The sequence below is a fragment of the Nannobrachium achirus genome (assembly GCF_963921795.1).
Source record: "Nannobrachium achirus genome assembly, chromosome: 21".
Classification (NCBI taxonomy): Eukaryota; Metazoa; Chordata; class Actinopteri; order Myctophiformes; family Myctophidae; genus Nannobrachium; species Nannobrachium achirus.
This window is the reverse complement of record NC_137828.1, coordinates 50,204,404-50,227,586: the sequence shown is the minus strand read 5'-3', so window position 1 is coordinate 50,227,586 and position 23,183 is coordinate 50,204,404. Positions and strand designations below refer to the sequence as shown.

Genomic DNA, 23,183 nt, shown 5'->3' with positions numbered 1-23,183 from the left:
TAATATACAATAATATACAATAGCGATAAAATAACATTCTTATAAGCCTACTTTTACTATTACTATTTTACTATTAGGCTACTGCTCATAATAATATCCACGGCCATCATCACGGATGTAATTGTGGTTGCAAAGCACTCAACATTATTGTTATTTTTTTATTTTAGTATGGTGGTGTTTTTTATTCATTCACTCATTTATAGGTTTATATAAAGAAATGCATTTTTATGACTATTATGATCAGACATTATTACGTTTTGACGTTTTTTCTTTTGAGTTTTGTTCACTCCCAGTTGCCATAGTCATAGAACAGACGCGCACGCATGCGCTCTAGCGTGGGGTTGACAGCAACAATGGCGGCCTCCATCAGAATGTGCAGGTTACACATTATGGGAGGAAGGAGCGGCTTATTGGCAGCAAAGTGTTTTAAAAAGCCCGATGCGGGGATTCAGAGACAGCTGGGGACGACCGTCTCTGCTGCGGCAGGAGAGGAACCTCTGAAGACAGATGTAACACTAACTGGTCAGTAAACTCCTGCTGTCAGAGAGAGAGAGAGAGCAAGCAACAATAAGCCTAGCCCTAGCCTTGGATCAAGACTATCGTATTATGTATTTTATCGAGTCTGACTCTGACCAGGGGTCACTCATTGCCATGCTGGCTTCTGGTGGAAAATCTGGTCAAAATACTATTTTTGCCTTGGACATACAAATGAACAGATAATAATGTTACCAGAAAACCTGCCCTGGCCTGAAACACTCATTCAGCTAGTCAAGCCCTGAATGAGTATAACAGATCTATAACTCTGATATTCTATTAATGTAAAACAAAATATATATATATATATATATATATCCTTACATCCTGGTCCTTGAAAATAAAAGGTTTGAGAAACCACTGTACTAGTGTGGACTCCTAATGTGCCATAGTGTCATAGTAAATCAGTGCCATTCCTTTTCTGAATTAAACCTGGAGTCTGACTTTTAGTAATGGGGTCTTGAGATCAAAGAACATATGGAAAAACATCTATGACAGTCTTGATCCAAGGCTACAATGAGCCCACATAGCGTGCAAGCTACCAAGCCCAATTAAATGAATGGCAAAACATTTTCATCGGCATAGCTTCATGACCTTTTCTTTTCACAATTTGAGACATTCCCACCGTGTTGCCGTATAGCTTTTGCACTGTTTATAAGATCGATTACAAGCTGATAGTGATTGATTTCTTTGGTGCTTTCTCGTCAGAACAAGGAGCTGAATACAGGTCGTTCAATGCTGTCCAGACTGAGAGGCGAGAGCAGGCTGAGAGGTCTGTGCTCATCAGCTGCACCAACAAGAACATCAATGAAAAAAAGGTCCTCAAATATTTATCGAGACACGGGGATATCAACAAGTGCTTCTTTTATGAAAACTATGTAAGTAGATCAAGTACCACTGCGTAAGACGTGCCAAGTAGTTATTGTTTCTTCTAATGGACACATTGATATGATATTTTAATCTGACCCGCACTGCAGGTAAATAAAACTTTAGGGCAGGTGAAGTTGGCTTTCAGGTTGCCCGACCGGGCAAGTACTCTTTTGAGAGGGGATGCAACCCACTATAAACATAGCACGAGATATCTGTCCTACACCTGAACATGCCCAGAGTGCTCTCTCTTCTAGTCTGTGGGATGTAAAATAAGAGCACTGTTTACCTATAACTAGACCTTACCCGTTCGAATATATGTGCTGCAAAATATGTGCAGAGTGTGGGTTTTGGGGAAAGTAACTGTAACTGCATGGTGCGTGCGTGAGAATATGTGGGAGCATCATAATGTAAGGAGCAGCCCATGGAGGAGTGTATATTTATGATGGATACAAATAATTTAACAGCAAAATTAGGTGAATAGAAGAATGAGGATGTAGGCCTATTTGCTCCACATAAGTTTTCTATACCCGTTGGAAGATGAGACACACATCACCCGTTGCATGCGTGACCCATGCAGAGAGAGAGAGAGAGAGAGAGAGAGAGAGACTGCAACATTCCTAACTGTGAGAGAGGTGTGTGTGGGCCCGGGGCTACAGATCCCATGGCCTGGAGGAACGGACCGTAACCCTGACAACAGGCTGTAGAGCTGTAGAGTGAAAAATCGCTAGAATGTGGGAAAAATGAAATTCGGGCTCCGTCACCGTGTGTATAATGCTAATGACCAATGCCATGTTAAATTTGAGATCAGTCGCTGAAGCGAGTGAATAGATAATGCATTTTGTGACCTACTGACTGACCTCTCTCTCTAATTATAGTATGGATGTGCAGGTTTCACTGTTGCTAGACAAAAAAATATAAAATAAGTGTGAACCCATAGACATCTGTAGCTATTTGGATTTGGAAGTATTGAGGTATGACATTTTTTATCGCTCAGCCCCAGAAAGAAATAATAAGTGTTAAATTGTGCGGTAATTAAAAATTTACCTATCATTTTATAATGGACAATTTACTTTTCGGACAAGTGGGCATGAGCAAGTAGAACATGACCTGTACTTGCCCGATTGGCAAGTACCTCTGAGACCTTAGTGTCAACCCCTGCATACTGTATGTGGGGCATGTAGTTGTTCCGACGTTCCATTAGTCTGACGGTGCCTAAACCTAACCTTAACACTAACCTCAGTAAAACTGGTAACCGGTCTAGTCGCCGGAAAACCTTCTCGCCAAGATTTTTTCCCGCCGACCTCACGCTGACCGCTTGGTGGAACGGGTTCTAGCATTCTTGTTCTTTGTTTTACTGAGGATAAGGTTAGATATAACTTTAGGGTTAAGCATAGTTTTACTGAGGTTAAGATTAGGAAGAGGGTTAGGTTTTGGCACCGTTTTACTGAGGTTAAGGTTAGGTTTAACCGTTTAGGCATAGTTTACTCAGGTTACGCTTAGGAATGCCATGCCGTTCTACCGTTCTGCCAGATAGACGCCCAAGGCGAGTGGGTTTTCCGGCGAGTCTTCTGTTATTCGTAAAACTATGCCTAAACCTAACCCTAACCACTGTCAGACTAATGGGACGTCGAACTGTCGACATTTTTGCCCGGTATGTGCATAATGCATTTTCCAGATTGATCATGTTTTAAAGATATATATATATTTTTTTTTATTTGGCTTTTATGCCTTTATTGATAGGACAGTAGACTGACAGGAAATGGGGGGAGAGATGGGGAGTGACACGCGGCAAAGGTCGTCCGGATCGGGAATTGAACCGGCAACGCCGCCAGGCATCCATGCCTATTGTATGTGGCAATGCCTAAGTGGTATGCGCCTGGACCAGTAGGCCAGCGGGCGCCCCCAGATTGATCATGTTTTAAGCTACTTTCTTACACTTTTGTTTGCTTCTGCAGGGCATATATGCGGTAGTGGAGTACGCAAACAAGGGAAGCATCGCCTCATTACACGAAGGGACAGCTGTCCCCAGTGTCAACCATGAGTCCACGGTGCCTTTCAAATCCAGGCTGTTGTCCCTGAGGAGTTTAGGTCCCGCGGAGCCACCAAACAGCAAGGCAGGGGTACAGTGCCAACCACAGACCACCATCCCTGTCAACCTGCTCGTACAGAAGCTGTCTGCAGAGGAGAGTGTGAGTAGCGTTTCTCTGAATTCCATGGCAGCATTGACGATATCTGTCTGTCCACGTGTGGAGGATGCACCACATCTCTGTCTGTTAGGGCAGTGGTTCTCAACCTTTTCAGGCCGTGACCCTCAAAATAATCATATTTTATCTTTATTACACATTACACTTTGTATAACACTGAATGTTACATTTTTCATGTTACATACACTAATAATGGACTGTAAAAAGGAACGTTGTTTGGGGGGGGGGAATTGCCTCCCTTGCTTCATTTTCTAAACCTGTCGAGTGGTGTGAAGCTAAGGATATTGGCTAACTTTACTGCCTCTCTCTCTCAGTACTGGTGGAATATAGTTACAGCGGGCCACCGTGCAGACTATTTAGGATTTGATTCGAAAATGTATTTGAAATTGATCATCCAAAATATTCTCGCCATTGCTTTGCAAACTTAAGTAAATCCTTTAGCACACAAATGAACACAGAGTGGATTCCATCAATGTAGCAAACATGACAAAACCTGGTAGTGTGTTTATAAAAAGAAAAAGTCAACGTCCTATCGATTTTACTATTTGAATAATAAGAAGATTAGGTTGTAATTTTGTACATTGAAGAGCCACCTATTTCACCGAACATAGTAGGAGCAACTACTGAACCTTTATTGGCAATACTTGGATTTTGGAGTTAAATTCTAAAACCCAAACCCCTACCAAAGTAACATTGATCTAGGCTCTGGGGTGACGACCAGTCTTCAGGTTAAGGGACTTACTCATCCTTAGTTAAGCCTCACATGCTGTGTGCTGGCCTGCCAATTCTAGAAGAAATACTACTTGAGTTATTATGTCACGGTTATAAAAAGTATGTGGTATGTAATCGCTTCAAAGTGTGTCGATGTTGGTTTCCTTCGCTGTTTTGACAGAGTACGTGTTCTTGCATGCATACCTGCCAACCCGATTGTCACAGGAGTCTTCCTATTTTATTTTTTTCAAACCCTTTCTCCCGGTCTGTTCCCAACTGATCATTTCTCCCGTTAACCACTTGAACCCCAGCATCCATATTTTGGGGGGAACAAGACAAAAAACACGGATCTTTAAGCTCATAATGCATCGCAATGCGACACATTGTGAACTTGTAGATTGGCTATTTTTGGTTGGTGTAGACATGAAAAAAGTGGTACAGAGCCAACGCGGGTCCAGTTTACTAAGTCTATAGTGTTTAAGTGCATAATGCCATGATTTCATGCGCAATGGTCACACAAACAACCCTGCCTGACGTGATACTGAAAAGTGAAAATGAATTAAACAGTTCCAAAGAAGAAATACCTTATGCTGTATACTGTAATGCATTTATACATTTCTGTTTACGTGGTGCGAGACTTTCCCCTTTCTAACCCTAATACATGTTCTAAACACTAGCCACACGTTTTCACTACATTTTAGATGTTGACTTTTAATCACTTTTTTCTACCTTCCGTATTTTGTATTCATTATATTATTGTGAACTATGAATTATAGCACTTACATTAATTATAGCTATTAAAATACTTTTAATTAGGTATATGGGGTAGGGGACGTTGAGGCTAAGCCATTAGCCTTTTTCACAGCCTAATGATGGTCATTGCCAACAAGAGCCGCTTCTGTGCCAAGTGTGTATGACTTTAAATGGTGTCAGTCAGTCCTCTATAAAGTAAGTAATGTAAGCCTTGCCGGGCCATGAGGCCCATATGTCAGGAGCCTATCTCCTGTTTCTGTAGCGTGAGGCAGCTTGATGTACTGTACAAGTACACCTCCTGGTCATCACACTAGTATATCGCCCCCAGTCCAACACTTGACGCTGAGTGCCAACCAGGGAGGCAGTGGGTACCATTTTTAGAGTCTTTGAAATGACCCGGCTGGGGATGGAATGGAGCCTTGACCTCCCAATCTCACAGCGGACACTCTAACCACAAGACCACTGAGCTGGTTCTATAGTACCTGGGATACAATGTATATTACATACATCATGTCTGCTTTGGCAGGGGTTTTCAACTGATTGTGACTCAAGGGATCACCATCCTGTCTTAAGAATCAACCTGGGGATCACTGTTGTGTCAGGTGGATTAGGTACTTTTTTGAGTTGCACGGTTGGTCTATTCTTGGCTGTAGTGGTTGACAGGGACATGTCATTTTCTGGCTCTAACCTAGCCCTGCCTGTACGTATTCTTCAGGTATGACAGTGTGGGGTGAAAAAAACATTCTCTTCTCAGAGATAAAATGGTAGAACACACTTTGCTTTTACTGTAAGCTCTGGGAATTCTGCCAGGCAACTTATCTAGAACTCATCTACAGAAGAAGGGACAGTGTTTGATACATTGTGCCTGAGTATGAGGATCTTAATTAGCTGATCCTCCTCTGTGGATCTTAATTAGCTGATCCTCTTCTGTAGAAGTTAAGCTTGAAGTATTTTTGGAATTGAAACCCCCTCAAATACTACTGATACGATATTAGTTTCTTCGAAATAAAACTTAACTAAATAAATGAATGAAAAACGTATTATTATTTTATATTCTTCACTTTCCTACATTACTGAATGCATTGTCAGGGTCCACATGCAATAACCTTCAGGGACCACCAGTTGAAAGCCCCTGTTGGCATTGACTTCTTTACCGTTATTACTTGCGCTTGCAGAGCGCGCAAGTACTGCGTTTAGCTGGGTATGTATGTCGGTGTCCTTCTTTGTTTAAGCCCGTTGCCCAATCAGGGACCAGCATTTCTGGCTTGATTGATTGATTGAAGACTTTATTAGAAGTTCTTATAGGAAAAGGTACAGTTTCATGACGGTACAGTTCACTGGTACAAGGAGTCTACTAAAAGGAGATCCTAGAAAAGACTAAGCTTATTTCCACAGGAAACCATTTAAGTATCGCATAACATTGAATGACAGACAAATAGAACACAGTAGATATACTGTAGTCAGTAAAAAAAAAGAAAAAAAAATGAAAACAACAGCCAGTGAGGGACCAGCATTCCTGGTGATGCCACTGGCGCTTTGCTGGGGCACAAGTAGTAATAAGGGAAACATAAGAAAATCTGCTAACTAAATCGTTACCAAGAAATGTCTTCACCAATGTGTTTTTAAAGGTGTGTAATAATATGTACTAAAAGGTTGAAATTCAACTCCCGGGGGAAACTTCATAAAAAAACTGATGAAAGTTTGTGTCCCATTAACTTTACTATACAGAAAAGAAAAAAGAAAAAAAAAAGAAATGTTTAAGTAGCATGTGAGGGGTCAAACTAGAGGTTTTTCATGATGCTGAATCCATTGCAAGCATTTGTTTTGCACAAAAAACATTCCGTGGGCTACAAATGGCCCCCACAAAACGGTGAAAAGTGATGACTCATCACTAAACCATCGCTTTGTGGTGCCGTGCAAAACAAATACTTGCAATAGATTCAGCATCATGAAAAAACCCTAGTTTGACCCCTCACATGCTACTTAAAGCAGATTTATTTTTTGTATGTTTTTCCTGTATAGTAAAGTTAATGGGACACAAACACAAATCAGTTTTTGGAGCTGTGTGCAGCTCCCTATACGTGGCTGTGTGGGTCTGTCTGTGTGTGTGTGTGTGTGTGTGTATGTAGCCTGACTTCGGCGCGTAACTAGTGCCGCACCATTTACGCCACTCGCGCAATATATACATCAAAATGTGCGGCTCGGCCGGGAATGGTGTTCTATTACCTTTCGTTCCAATCCGCCTTACCATGCCGACGTAATCGGCAAAAAACGACGCTTAATTGTCCCCATTGACTTATAATGGGACAATGCAAGAAATCACTTTCAAGTATTTTTCTCTCGTAAACCATAGGAGCTACAGTTTCAAACCTCGGAGAGGAGATTCATAATGATTTTAAGAATGAATCGAAAAATAATTACATCACTCGGCCTCATGGTGGCGCTATAACGGCCCACTTTACGTTTTGCCCCGTAACTCTTGAACCGTAGATCGGAAAATTAAAATTCTTTTTTCCCTGGATTCCTTGGGTCAAGACGCATCTCCCCATATAGGCCACGCCCATTTGCGCCAGGATAGATTTTCCGCCATCTTGAATTTTCTCCAAAACACACTTTTTGCTCCTTTTCCAACATATTTTCTTCAAATGTCACAAAAATCGGTACACATGATCTACACACACACACACACACACACACACACACACACACACACACACACACACACACACACACACAGCTCCACTTCACACGGGTGTGATTTTTTATGAGGTTTCCCCCGGGAGTTAAATTTCATCCTTTTAGTACATATTATTACATACCTTTAGAAACACATTGGTGAAGAAATTTCTTGGTAACGATTTACTCCGCAAATTGGTCAAATATCTTATAAAATCCGCTTATTATAGGCCTTACATGGCCTACTTGTGCACAAGGCGCAAGTTGGCACCTCGACAGATTGCAGTTCTAGTTCAAGTCTGGGGTTTGTCCACAAAAAGACAATATAAAACACCCCAACTAGATGACAACTTTGGAAAAGCACACTGTGATATTGCTTGCAAGATCGATTTCAGCTAAACAAAACACACCTAGTGGTACTGTATCAAACAGAGTATATCATATGGTTTTAGGACTGGATCAGTTAGACGTAGTGTGTGGGGGGGGGGGATAATCTGGTTTCAATTGCTATGTGTAAAATCCTTTTAAAGCGTACTACTCCTTTAATAATTGTAATGACATTTAATTATCATTTGGGGGGGGGGGGGGGATTTGTTTGGGTGAAATTGTTCTGTGGATTTGTTTAATTATTTCATCAAATGACCATACTAGGTAAAAAATATATTTGTAATTATGTCCTGTAAACCTAAAATGGAGAATAAATAAATATTACACCCATACTAGGTATAGGTGTCCTCTCAATATAATATAACTTTTGCAACAAATTTATATATATATACAGTATATATGTCACGGTTTGTTAGAGAAACAGGACGGTCGAGAAACGGAGCACTCGTCGTGCAGCACGGGGCGGAACGGAGCCGCTCGATTGTCCACGACATTGCAAGCGGCGCGCAGGCCAGCGGACCTTGGTCCTGCTCTTCGCCCCCGAGCACCGCAGGTGCGAGTGGCCGCGAAGAGCGGGCCAGGGCCGCGCGGCCGGCGGAGCGCCGCGCGAGTTACGAAGCCAAGCCCACGATAAACGCCCTGTCCAAGTGACTACAATGGAGCTAATGGCTAGGCTAGGCTAGGCTAGGCTAGTAAATAAAGAAAGAGTCGCAAACGAGTGACGTCAGCGCCTTCACTAGTGAATGGCTGTCGCATTATAACTCTATGGGCTGTCGTCGCCACCTGGTGGTGATTGGTGTGTGGTGAACGACAAAACAAGCGCTCTTACATAGAACGTCCTGAGTTACCCAAACATCCGGTAACATATATATATATATATAGAGAGAGAGAGAGAGAGAGAGAGAGAGAGAGAGAGAGAGAGAGAGAGAGAGAGAGAGAGAGAGAGAGAGAGAGAGATTTTGTATCCTAATAACGATTATTTGATTATTCTGACCCATGATCAGTGGAGTGTTGCGTTTACATTGACATATTTCTTCCTGTTGGCTGCGTTGTCCTCAGATAGACCAACAGATCACCGCCCTGAGAGAATCCTACCAGCTGACCGAGGAGAACACACGCCTGCGCTTCCTGGTCTGCTCCCTGCTCAACGACATCGCCGCCGCATATTTCCCAGAATGCACAATCAGGCCGTTTGGGTCGTCTGTGAATGGCCTGGGCAAACTGGGCTGTGACCTGGACATGTTTCTAGATCTGGACGGCATCAGTGGAAGGAACATGAAGTTGGTAAGTGTTGGGCAGGGTGCACGGTTGTACATTATGATATTTCTATATATTTTAGTTTTACCCCAATTGCAGTGAAGAGATTTGGTGCAGAGGGATAAAATCATAATAATCATTCAATGAACCAAGCAACAAAGGTGCATACCAAAAGAACAGTATTGCAGGCCTGCCAGGCCATTTTGACCATTTTTGGAGGTGCGCTACCCACACGTTTTGCTGTGTTGCTCATTCCACAAATGCCCAATGCTTACAAACTGTACCTCGTTGTAAAGGTGACGAATCAACAATAAAATGATATAATGGACTGAAGTCAAGTTTCCTTTCTTTTTGTGCTGAGTTTATTATCTCATCTAGTGTTTTATCACTTCCTCTGTTTACTTGAACTTTCATTAACTTCTGCTTGTTTTATCACACGTGTGGTTTCGAGGACCTCACACCTAAACGTATTGCTGCATTATCACAACTTCCTGTACGCGGCACATGCAATCCACACGCCAAATGCCATACACGTGACTATCCACTTATATGACCAAGATTATGAGACTAGTATACGTTATTGAGAACTTAAGTGAAAGGATACAAGTATTTGTAGCTAGGAAGTGGTATCAGTGTTGTTGATTCAGACTTTAATGAGGTGCATTCAGTAAATACTTAAACGATAATGAGTCTGAGTATCACAGATATGATAGCCCTCTATTTGTTTGGTTTAGAGCAGAGGATAATCTGTTGCTGTGGGAACTTCTGATTCAGATAATAATATAATAATCAGGTGGAAAGCGCCTATCTCTGCTTAGGGTAAACATAGTGTAAAGAGATACTGTTTGCGAGAAATGTACGACAAAGCACAATGTCCTTTCATGTTGGAGGACCGGGTTTTAAAGCACACTACCCAAATGTCAGATTCACTTGGGATCGGAAGGATTGAAGAATGGGTAGATACTGTTACTTCCTAGCGCCCACCTAGTGCCGGGCACTAGGCGCTAAACGGCCCTGGATTATTCATAACTGAGAGTTTTGGACATGAATCAATCAACAATCAGAGTGTCTAGTGCCATCACTCTGCGGGACAATGCTATCTACAGTAAGTGGCAAGATAAAGTGCACAGAATGCTTTCCTGGAGACAAAAAGTACACACGTTTAAAATCTACTAATGTGATTTAATTATGTCGGGAGATGCGGGTGAAACAAAAGCTCTGCTCACAGAAACATCATATTGAAAGAGCCTGTAAGCCTCTGCCTGTATGTCCAACAGACATCTGTGATATCTTGACACATCGACTAATATTCACATTCTCAGTTTTTTTATTGTAAATTACATTTAAACCAAAGTGCAGAGTCAGAGCTCGCAGTTGTTCTCGCTCACCAAAGCTAACCCCGTTTGTGCTGTCTTTGCCCATGCAGCCTAAAGCGGGCTTTTCCCTGGAGTACCAGATGAAGCAGGCCAACTCGGAGCGCGCCGTCACCCAGAACATCCTGTCCGTCATTGGGGACTGTGTGAACCATTTCGGGGCCGGCTGTGTCGGGGTGATGAAGATCCTGAACGCCCGCTGTCCTCTGGTCCGCTTCGCCCACCAGCCCTCGGGCTTCCAGTGTGACCTTACAGCCAACAATAGGTATATAGTAATTGCCTACAGCAGGGGTCTTCGACAGGGGGTCCGGGACCCCTAGGGCAGGGGTTCCCAAACTTTTTTTGTCTCAGGGCACCCCATAAATATTTGTTTAAATCCGAGGCACCCTACATTATAATTTTCACTCCCAGCACCTTATAGCCTATTTATAGCATATCGTCGTTGTCGGGTGGAAACCCTATATGTCCAAAACTGTTTGTTTTGTATTTATCATCTATAAAATGTACTAAACTAGTGAAAACAGCAGATCTACAAGCACACAGTGCACTTGTAGATCAGCTGTTTTTACTAGTTTTGTGCGACAGTCTTGTATGATGAAGCAGGGCTTTTCTTTACCAAACAACGTACACATTTGAAACTTGGAGATACGAGGTTTCTGCCCGACAGTGACGATATTTTAGTGATTATGTTGCGAGGAAAACGTTGAGATAATAGCCATTTTGGTTAGAACTGACTGAAAATAACTTTGTACTTCAAGTTTAAAAGTGTCCAAATAAATTCCAAATATTATCAAATTATCTCGCGGCACCCCTGGACTGCCGTCACAGCACCCCAGGGTGCCCCGTCACCCACTTTGAAAACCCCTGCCCTACGGGGTCCTCAGAGATACTGCATTAACCACTTGAACCCTACCATGTTAGCCAAAAATAGCAGATCTACAAACTCATAGATCTGCTATTTTCGGGTTTGGTATAGAGGGGAAAAAAGAGCAGACTAAGAACAAAGTGAAACGTCAGGTTTACTAAGTATTGACGGTTTAAGTGGTTCTTTTAGAAGGTTTAATCTGCAACACAATTTAATACAATATGACTGTAGTGGGGGATCCCTGCTGCCTCTCTGCTAAGAGGTCCTTGGCCTGAAAAAAAACACACACACACACACACACACACACACACACACACACACACACACACACACACAGAGTGCACAAAGCACAGAGGGGATACAAACACCATTTATCATGTCATCTAATGACAAGATTAATTTGCTATGATTCGTCCGCATGTTCTAGGTTTTTTCTTTTTTGATGGCCTTAAGTCGTGTCTCCAAACTTTCTGTGTTTCATCTTGGCCACACTCACCTTGCACAAGCCCCAGACAGAAACAAGCCCCCCGAGTTGTGTCGAAACCTTGAGTCTTTAGTTTTGTGATGAAACTGATAAAAGGAACCGGAGAGAGCACAGACTCAGAGGCTTGTTTGCCTTTCAATTCTCTCTTTCTAACTTTAAGAAGACTGTGGTTTCTACTGGTGGCAGCACGCACACACACACACACACACACACACACACACACACACACACACACACACACACACACACACACACACACACACAGAAATGTGTGACACACATACTGTACACCTGCTAACGTTCAGAAAACCACTCTGCACTTTCTAAGGAAATGGAGTTCAACCGCCCACTCTGGATTGTTGTGAGGGGGATTTTTCTGTTGTTGTTGTTGCTGTCCTCCTAGTCTTAGAAGCACGTCCGCCAGTCTGTCAAATTGGCTATTTTGTTAATGTAAAGAAAAAACTTTGAATAATGGTCTCAAGTAATATGCATGATGTGAACATGCACGGTGCATCATTATCAGACTTAATTTTTGCCTTCTACTTCTTGTTTATGCCCCAAAACGACTCTATGGGATTGTAGCAATTTGTAGCAATTGTCGAAAGAAATGGACCTTAATTGTTAAATGTTTGACAATATTCTAATCATTTATTTTTTACGTTACTTAAAAACATTTTCCAAATGTATCTATTTTTAGAATACGTTTTGGAAAAAAATAGAGGTTCCCAATTGTCCCGTTACCCTTTTGGTTTGTACAGCTGAGTACCACTGAGTCAGTCATACAGATGAGGCATCTCTCCCTCCAGATAGTGGTTAGCTAGCTGCTGTCCATGTTGTTCATAATTCCACTGACCTTTTGACGTGTACTGTAGAAACAGGGCATTTCATGATTCATTCTTTAAATAGATGTAATCTTCACAGAGGTTGACACCTTTCTGGTTATACCATTGGAATTCATACAGAAGATTTTACAAAAAAAGAAAAAACACCTACATGAACATGGGGAGAACATAGACACTCCACACAGCAGTTGTTCTCAACCTTTTTAGGTAATGCCCCCTGTGGGGTCCGAACCCACAGGTTGAGAACCACTGCCACACAGAAAGGCTCAATCCAGGACCTTACTGTATGTGCGGTGAGGTGCCTGTGCTAAACCACTGAGCCACTGTGCATGCGCTAGTATGGCAAGTGCAAGGCAGGCAGGTAGCTGTGCCCAAAACTACTATGCAACCTTTGTGTTCAGTGTTATCAATGCACAGCTGTTCTTCCAAGAATATTACGTTTTGTATTGTTTAAAGTATTTATTTTTTACATAGTGTATTTGATTGCACAGTTGTGTCACTGTGAGCTTCTTAGATCTACTATTTACAGTAATTTCAAACTTATTTCCCATACTATGCCTATTGGTTAAAAGGCTTCTCATGAAATGTTATTATATTTGTATTTAAATATATATAACTAAAAAATGCACATAGCATGGTGATGGCCTGATCGGAGTGCAGAAGTCAGGAGGAGATGTGAAAAACTTGGAAGGTTGAAGACCAGGCATACTGCGACATTCTGGATGAGTTATAGAAGTATGAGAGAGCATGCAGACAGACCAGCAAAGGGGGGGGAGTTGCAGTTGTCAGGCCTGGAGATGACTGAGGCTTGGATAAGGACCTGGGCAGGTTTCTGGTTGAGGAAGGGTCTTATGTTGTGAAGTGCAAAACCTACACGAGCAAGTGATGCAATGTGTGCATTAAGAAAAGCTGACTGTCCAGAATCACTCCCGGGTTCTTGGCACGTGCGCGCCTGCTGCATTATTATCAAAGATCCAATCTGATACTAGTCTCACGTAGCCAGACAACTATTCCACAATCTCCAAATGATGCTATATACAGTCTGGAGCTACACCTCCCAAAATCCGAGACAGATCTGTTCGTCATTTCCGTTCACAAATATATATTTTACATGATTTTTTATTTATTTTCTATTTCTGCTAAGCAGCAAGCTATACATGCTTAGATGATTTTCATTTATGTTAGGAAATATCTGCGCGACTTTAAAGACGAAACTGAAGCGGGGAGGTGGCTTCACATCCGCTTGATCGCTTTGATCATCAGGCTCCAGACTGTATGACTGGAAGCATTTGAAAAGTGTGGGATACTACTGACTCTCACAACACGCTTGAGTCCCACATAACATAACATCAGCTCACATTACAACGCGCCAGGCAAATCAATTCGATTACACTTCCGGTCCTCTCCTCTTGGATGACCCGCCATGCTGCGTCTTCTCCACAGCAGTGTTGATTTCGTCGACTAAGGCCCCCTTTAGATTAAAACGGGCTTCACTGTAAACGTAATGATTTATAGCCGTTTGTGGGGGGTCATTGAGACGAAAATGGCGTCTTCGGGGGGTGAAACCGTAACAAAGTGAAAACCCCTTTGAAAGTGGAAAAGGTAAAAACGCTTTGTATCTCCCGCTTTCATCTAAAGACCACATAAAAAATGAAAACTAAACGGCTCTTAGCCGTTTTCCACGAAGCTCGTTTTAATGTGAAAGGGGCCTAAGACTATGACAAAAAATGTTTGTCGACTCTCGACTGTGTTTTTTTCACTGACGAACACTAAATAAAAACTAAGCTGTGATGACTAAAACTAAGACTAAATATATTGGCAATTTCGTCAACAAAATAAAAACTAGACTATAACGTTAGGGAGGGACTAGTGGAGGAGAAAGTAATTATATGTTTGGTTGCTCTCAGGTGTTGCGTTCTGAAAATAGCAGATCTACAAGCTCACAACGCGTTGTGAGCTTGTAGATCGGCTATTTTCAGAATGCAACCAATTGTAAAATCAGTCATTACGATGCCATCAAGGGCTGCCAAAATACATTTTTAGTTGACTGTAGATTTAGTCAACTAAAATCTTATGATATTTAGTCGACTAAAATTATACTAAAACTAAAACTTTTCAGTTGACTAAATTATGACTAAAACTAAATTACATTTTATTCAAAAGACTATGACTCAAACTAAATCAAAATGTGCTGTCGAAAACAACATTGCTCCACAGGGTGGCGATGAAGAGCACAGAGCTGCTGTACCTGTATGGAGAGCTGGAGCAGCGGGTGCGCAGCCTGGTGTTTGCTGTGCGCTGCTGGGCCAGGGTTCACGGCATCACCAGCAGCATCCCGGGGGCCTGGATCACCAACTTCTCCCTCACAGTCATGGTGCTGTTCTTCCTGCAGCGCAGGAGCACGCCCCTAATCCCCACCCTGGACCACCTCAGAGACCTAGCAGGTAGCAAACTGGAACTAATGATTGATTTATTTTGTGTTGTATGAACCACTGTTAATTTTGTCAACTAAAAATCGTGACTCGACTATCCTTTTTCACTGACGAACACTAAATTATAACTAAGCTATGATGACTAAAACTATGAAAAAATTATGACAATTTCGTCAACAAATAAAAACTAGAGCATCGATAGATAGATACCTTTATTATCCCAAGGGGGAAATTCAGTTGTCCAGTAGAAGCACAGCAGTATACAGTTATTTACAAAGTTACAGAGACGTAAGAAAAGATAGATAAGAGGGGGAAAAAACAAAAACAAAGACAAGAGCAGTACAGTACCAATAAAGAGAAGGTGCATCAATAGAGGGGGCGAATAATATATAAGAATATATACATAAAGTGTCTTGCAAAAGAGACCATAGCAGTCAATGCTAGTTAGTGCAAACAAGTATCTCACTGTCATTGTTAAATAAAGCAAAAATACTCAATAGCAAAAATAATAATAGATAAAGCAAGTCATTAAATAATAATAGATAAGGCAAGTCATTTTATGCTTGGTTGTGTGTGGGTGTCAGCGCACAACAAGCTTGTAGATGCCATTAAGGACGCCATCAAGGCCTAGCCTGAAGCCCCGTAGCCAGACTGATATCACTGTGTAGAGTCTGGTACTTCTATATAAGGTTTTTTCCAAGGGGCGGGTTAAAAAAAATTGCTCTGGACACAATTGGTTAGACCAGACCAATAATTGGCCCTGATTGGCCTCTTCAGGGTGAGGAAGTGGACAAAAAACTAAAATATATTTTATTCAAAAGACTACATTAACCTTTTATTCCACGTTGTAGGTATAGGATACTCGTATTATAATGAGCTGCTCTTTTTCCCTTTGCACCAACTCTTTGAAAATAGCTGATCAACAAGCACACAACGCCTCTCGGCGGCTAATGTTCCCCACCACACAGTGGGGTCTTGGGGGACCCCCTGTAGTTACTCTGAGGACCCCCTAGGGGGCCCATACCCCCTGTTGAAGACCCCTGCTATATAGGGTTTAAGTGTAAACTAAACACTCAGCAAATGTCAGATTGTTGATTCTTGGAACTAGCTTCCATGAAAGATGAAGTCCTCCGTACCTCAGTTTGCACTGCAGGATCTAATGAAATTGCATGATGGCAATGACACTGATGCCATATAAAACACCTCATTACCACTATACTGCCCAAGCCACCTGCTGGCATCTCTGAGTAGTGCTTATGTGAGGACAGTGTGACCTTCCAGAGAACTATATTGGGATTAGGGAATGATGCTAAGGGATTTAGGGAGGTGATAGATTGGTGAAGATTCTGTGAAATATCTGTTTTTGGTGAAGTAATACAACGTATATACAATACTGTGGGGTTTAATTGGTTAATAAAACTATAGTAATGTATTCATGAATTATTGTTATTTGGATTATATATCTAGTTTACTAAGATGTTAAACAAGGGCAAGTATCTCTCTCGTCTGAGACATTAAAGATTTGTTTGGACACCAAATCAGTGAAGTAAAGTCTATCAAACTCCCCACGGTGAATGTCGGGACCCGATATCATAAACCTTGACATCATTACTACAGTACCAGGTGTGAATGTAATATGTGGCAATAAATGCCTAAATTGGAATCTCTCTCTCACGCTCTTACACGCGCGCGTGCGCACACACACACACACACACACACACACACACACACACACACACACACACACACACACACACACACACTGTTTCTCTCTCTCACCTTGGCTGCTTGATAATTGCCTTCCAAAAGCAATCTATTGGCCTCGCCCCCCCTTCCCCTCAGCCTTGCCATCAGCTTATCGCAGACTCTATCACAAAGAGTGCTTACAGCACGATAAAAGGCCCATCACTCTGGAAAGAGCTTTAACACCCCCCCCCCCCCCCACACACACACACACACTCACTCAATAGCCCCTCCCTTTTTGTTGCAGCTCCTCCTGCAGACTGACGCACACAGTCGTGCACGCTCAACACATGCACGCCTTCCAACAAACACGCACGTCTATTTAAACCGCGGTGTGACGCTGTGACACAGAGATTTGGCACAAAACTCAATCACCAGGGTCCACTGGGTGAAAATGGGTTGCAAAATCGTGGGGTCCCGTGCCATGCCCTGTGCTCTCTCTCTCTCTCTCTCTCTCTCTCTCTCTCTCTCTCTCTCTCTCTCTCTCTCTCTCTCTCTCCTTGTTCCCCTCTCTCTTTCCCTCGTTCTCTCTCTCTCTCTCTCTCTCTCTCTCTCTCTCTCTCTCTCTCTCTCTCCTTGTTCCCCTCTCTCTTTCCCTCGTTCTCTCTCTCTCTCTCTCTCTCTCTCTCTCTCTCTCTCTCTCTCTCTCTCTCTCTCCTTGTTCCCCTCTCTCTTTCCCTCGTTCTCTCTCTCTCTCTCTCTCTCTCTCTCTCTCTCTCTCTCTCCTTGTTCCCCTCTCTCTTTCCCTCGTTCTCTCTCTCTCTCTCTCTCTCTCTCTCTCTCTCTCTCTCTCTCTCTCTCTCCTTGTTCCCCTCTCTCTTTCCCTCGCTCTCTCTCACTCTCTCTCTCTTTCTTGTCCCCCACATCTTTTCATGAATGAAGCTGCTCCATCCATCTGTGTCTTGTTTTATGGCCAGTGTAAATGTTCAGGCCGTCGTTTACCTCCCTCTCGTCCTACAAGGCCCCGCGGACAGGAGCGTGATCGAGGGGAACGACTGCACGTTTGTCAGCGACTTCACCCAGATCCGCCGCCAGGGCAACACGGAAACATCAGGTGGGTACAGGAACAGTTTGATAAAAGGGGGGGGGGGGGGGGGGTACAGGAGGGGGGGGGGTTAATTTCGATCCACATCGACGTCCTCATTAGCCCAGGGCAGTGGTTCTCAACCTTTTCTGGCCGCGACCCCCGAAATAATCATATTTTAACTGGGGACCCCCCACCCAACAAGCACTAAGAGTTGAGGCATTACATTTTGTATAACACGGTTCTATTGTGAAAATAGCAGATCTACATGCTCACAACTCCTCTGTGTTGTGAGCATGTAGATCGGCTATTTTCATAATTTCTGCCTCTAATATTAGACAATTTGGCCAAGCAATGTTTAATTTGACATTTCTAGAGGTATTAAAAAGTCCTTAAATTGTCACTTTAGAAATGTGCATATTCCCTCTATACACTTTATGTTGGTTTGTTTACTGTTGAGTGAGAAAACAATGTTGCACATTAAGTTAATCATCTGGGGACCCCCCAAAATAATTTGGGGAACCCCTGGGGGTCCCGACCCAAAGGTTGAGAACCACTGGCCCAGGGGTTGCGGGATGTGGCTTGGCGCAGGTTGCCCTCACGGTAACTTGATTCTCTCTCTCTCTCTCTCTCTCTCTCTCTCTATCGATTAAAGTTCAATTCAATACAGATAGATTTATTGGCATGAATGTAACTATTACAATATTGCCAAAGCATCGAGTGCAGTAAAAACAAAGACAATACTTTATTGCCGGGTATATAAGTAATTAATTCAGTAGCCAGTGCCAGGCTTTTTCAGTGTTTCTGCCTTATTTCCCAGACTCCTTGAACGCACCACCGGTCCAGATGTAATCTTATTACTTCCTCTCGGGCGCGATAGTCGTAAAGTCTTTCACCCAGAAGAGAAAAGTTTCAACCGCGGCCATCAGTGCTTTTGTTATGGTCCGTAGACTTGGGCTTATTTTAAACAAGAACGCCATCTGGAGATAGATTACGAGATGAATCCACTTTCCTTCACAGCAATCCATTGCAGTAAACGGAGGTTTTCATTTCCGGATGACTACGTCTCCCGAAGGACTATGGGAATTTGAGTTTTTGCATCCGTGCCGGCCGGGTGCCACAGACCGCACGCTATGGTTTACAATAGGAAACGTTACATCTACCGAAGTCGGGGAAAAGCACTCGACAGTCAGATTTGAAAACCCTGACTTTAGTCGGGATAGGCACCCTGTGTATAATACAGCAGAAAACAATATATAAAAAATTCTAATTGAAAATTAACTTAAATAATACAATATGCAAATACTATCATAATGATCCAAATGTACAGTAGCGAACTCAGATGTCTGTGTGTTTGTGAGTGAGTGCACGTGTGTGCATATGCGTGTGTGCGCGCATGCGTATGTGCGTGTGTGTGTGTCAAGATAATAGTCACATTGAGTGTTGTTTGCTTACAGTATGTCCCTCTATTTGTGACATGCAGTCACATACAGTATTGTGCAGCTACAGTAAGTCTGCTGCAGCTCCCTCTCCTAATGGAATCTGTTGTTTGTCATTGTCATCTAGCTCTGTAAAGTTTGGAATTAACAACTCAAATATAAGTATTCTGCTCTTATGTTATTATATTTGTCACATCTCTCTCTCTCTCTCTCTCTCTCTCTCTCTCTCTCTCTCTCTCTCTCTCTCTCTTATTTTAGAGCAACTGCTGTGCGACTTCTTAGAGTTCTACAGCACCTTTGATTTCAAACGAATGTCCATTAACATCAGAAAGGTAAACGTCACTCTCTTTGTGTGTCTTCTGTTTATGATGGAGCACAGGCATTGTATATTCACATCCAAGGTCACCGGTTGCCACCCTTTAATCGGAGCATTTTCGCTGCGGCCGTGAGCACGGTAGTTAATGCGCCTTGTTCAAGGACACACTGAACAGATACCAGTGGCGGTTGGGATGAAACCTATGGCATTCCTGTTAAGCGGTGGCCAGGAATCTGTAAACTCGGGAGCAATGGAAGCTCTGAAAATCGCGAAAGCGATAAAGCTTCCGTTTTCGTCTTTACAGTCCCGCAGATGTATCTAATATGAATCAAAATCATCGAATCATTGCTGCTTCGCAGAAATGGAAATAAAAAGATAAAATGACAATGACATGATATTTTAAAATATATTTTTGTGAATGGAAATGACAAACAGATGCCAGCTTCCTCCTGTCTCGGATTTCTGGACGTGAAAGAGTTAGAACTACTGATATTTTTTTTCTTTTCTTTTTGTATTATTTGTTTATTGGTTTTAACAAGAGTTTTCAATAAACAGATATAATATAAACAAGACATACAAGAAACTAAAAGACAAGGACAAAAAAACGGCTCAGACATGACAATGAAATGAGAAAAGATAAGCATACTTATACGGATGGAGAAAGAAATCACCACTGACCAAAAAAGCACCATCAGAACAAGTGATTGGTTAAAGAATATAGTCAGTGAAAGGGGGGAGACAGTGTCTGCCATGCCCCCCCACTGCCCCCAATGTTGGGCTGAGATTCAGCAGAGAAAGCTGGAGGTAATAAAGTTAGCGTTTTGGCGGATTGACGTGTCCCCACACACACTGATGACAGCTGCCCCCCGTCGTGTGTTGATTGATGTGGCCCCGGCGCCCCTTGAGCCATGATCCCAATTAGAAAGTTCTTATTGGGTTTTGGCGTAAAAGGCGGTCACACAAGTGATTTTGTTTAGGCTCACCATGTTCACTTACATGTATGTCGCCCCCTGTTTGTCATCTGGTTTTATGTCAGCCCCCTGAGTGTAAGAGGGAGAGACCCCGTAGCACTAATATACTACACTAATATCAAGCTCGATGGCAGAGGCCTCCAGGTAGACTGTGGCCGTGACCCGTTGCCTCCAGGCTTCTCACCATAAATCTGCTTTACTGTGCTACAATTCTCCTGTCCTCCGCACTCCTTCTGACTGATTGCTTTATGCCACCCCACACAAAGCCCCACCCTCCCCTTCCTCCTGCGGCTTCCATCATCCGTTCAGCCTCTGGCCGTGGCCTTTTAGTCTGCATCTAGAACAGTGGTATAAAGCAGTGGTTCTCAACCTTTTCAGGCCGCGACCCCCAAAATAATCATATTTTAACTGGGGACCCCACCACCCCACCCTGACTAGCGCTAAGAGTTGAGGCATTACATTTGTATAACACGGTTCTATTGTGAAAATAGCCGATCTACATGATCACAACGCCTCTGAGCATGTAGATCGGCTATTTTCACAATTTCTGCTTCTAATATTTGACAATTTGGCCAATGTTTAATTTGTCATTTTAGAGGTATTAAAAAGTCCTTAAATTGTCACTTTAGAAATGTGCAGATACCCTCTATACACTTAAACTTTATGTTGGTTTGTTTACTGTTGAGAGAGAAAACATCATCTGGGGACAGATCTGCTATTTTCCTAAGATTTTTATATACATTTTGAAAGCTTGTGACAGCATAATGAGTACTTTTGCTTTTGGTACTACTCTGGTAGTATATTTTGACGGCAATACTTTTGTACTTTTTACTCAAGTAAATTATGAATACCGGACTTTTACTTGTAACAGAGTATATCCACACAATGGGAGTGACACTTTTACTTAAGGAAAAAATATGTATATGAGTACTCCTTCCATCACCACTGACATTGATGGACGTGCATCAGCGTGCAAGGGATTTCGATATCGCCATTAAAAAACCCCACCCCTGTGAAATCAGAATATTCACGGTCAAGGTGTCTCCCAGAGAAGCCAGGGCCGTATCAGAGGTGTTTGGTGTATGATAGATGAGGCGTGCTACGCTGTGCGCGGCTCAGTTTTACCGGTGCCAACCTGCAGGCTTGTTCCTCAAAGCTGACTATCGGATCACCGCACATTCACAATGACACGCACACTCACTCTCTCTCACGTTCGCATGCACTCTCTCTCCCATCTGCTAGCCAGGGGGAGAGAGTGGTGGTGTACCAGTCAGGCATGGAGTGTGCCCCAGATACAGGCAGAGTCCTGAAAGCGTGACCAATAAGATAGATGGACCGTAACAATGTCGGGGGACGTGCCTGTGTGTCTTCAGCGCGTGCACGTCTTAGGCTATAGGCACCCTCGCATTGAGCAGTGTGTTTTCCCACCTGCTAAAGCTTGTCCTCGTTGCTTGTCTCCAGGGTAAAGAGCAGAACAAGCCAGAGGATGCCCCCCTGCACATCCAGAACCCGTTCGAGCCTTCGCTCAACGTCAGCAGGAACGTCAACGTCACGCAGCTGGGCCGCTTCGTGACGCTCTGCCAGGAGAGCTCCTGGCTGCTCCAGCAGCGGGAGAACATGACGCCGGGCGCCACCAATAAGGCCACGCCGTGGGGACTGGCCACCCTTCTGATTCCCTCCAAGGAAGCAGTGAAAGGGATCAAAGGTCGCAAGGCTAGGAAGAGGGAGCCGGCCAGTGAGAGAATCAAGAGCCTTCTGGACTCCCTGAAGAAAAAGAGTTAACCGAAAGACAACCTCGGGGCAGGCGGAGGGGTTTTCTGGCCTTTTTGGACATTTGAGAAAAAAGAAGAAAAAAAGAGAACTGCACTGGTCTCAGCTAATGCACCTGTGATTTTGCCTGAGATTTTTGAGACTGGGCTGCAATTTCAAAATTCAAACACCAGAGGGAGCCTCTGAGGCCTTTATGGCTATGGTATTATTGTATTTAGAACATAGACCATATTCTAAGCCCTAATGACAAGACTCTTTGGAAAAACACTGATGGCAGTTCTAATCGAGTGCTCGTTACAGAGCAAAGACTTCAATCTGTGTTTTGCAAATATGTGTACATATAGGCCTGACTGATAACTTATACTGTTGTGACTTACTGTAGTACCGACCACCATCTGTTTTTTGTTTTAAGATTACATTTATACAAAATGTACAACGATGTCTGATGTCTATTAAATGTCACGCGATGGGTTTCATTATCACACTCTCATTATGAACAGACACCACCCCACAGTTGAGCTTCATCTCTCGT

At 42.9% G+C, this 23,183-nt stretch overlaps 1 protein-coding gene across 1 annotated transcript; it reads left to right on the top strand.

Annotated features, from left to right (window-relative positions):
* Positions 1 to 353: 353 nt before the first annotated feature.
* mtpap (mitochondrial poly(A) polymerase) lies at positions 354 to 22,663 on the top strand (the record flags this gene model as incomplete). Its single annotated transcript, XM_080751820.1, has 9 exons — positions 354 to 522; positions 1,243 to 1,412; positions 3,360 to 3,593; positions 9,195 to 9,419; positions 10,819 to 11,030; positions 15,174 to 15,400; positions 18,093 to 18,185; positions 19,853 to 19,926; positions 22,343 to 22,663. 9 exons carry the CDS (start codon positions 354 to 356, stop codon positions 22,661 to 22,663), a joined length of 1,725 nt encoding a protein of 574 aa, XP_080607946.1.
* Positions 22,664 to 23,183: the final 520 nt, after the last annotated feature.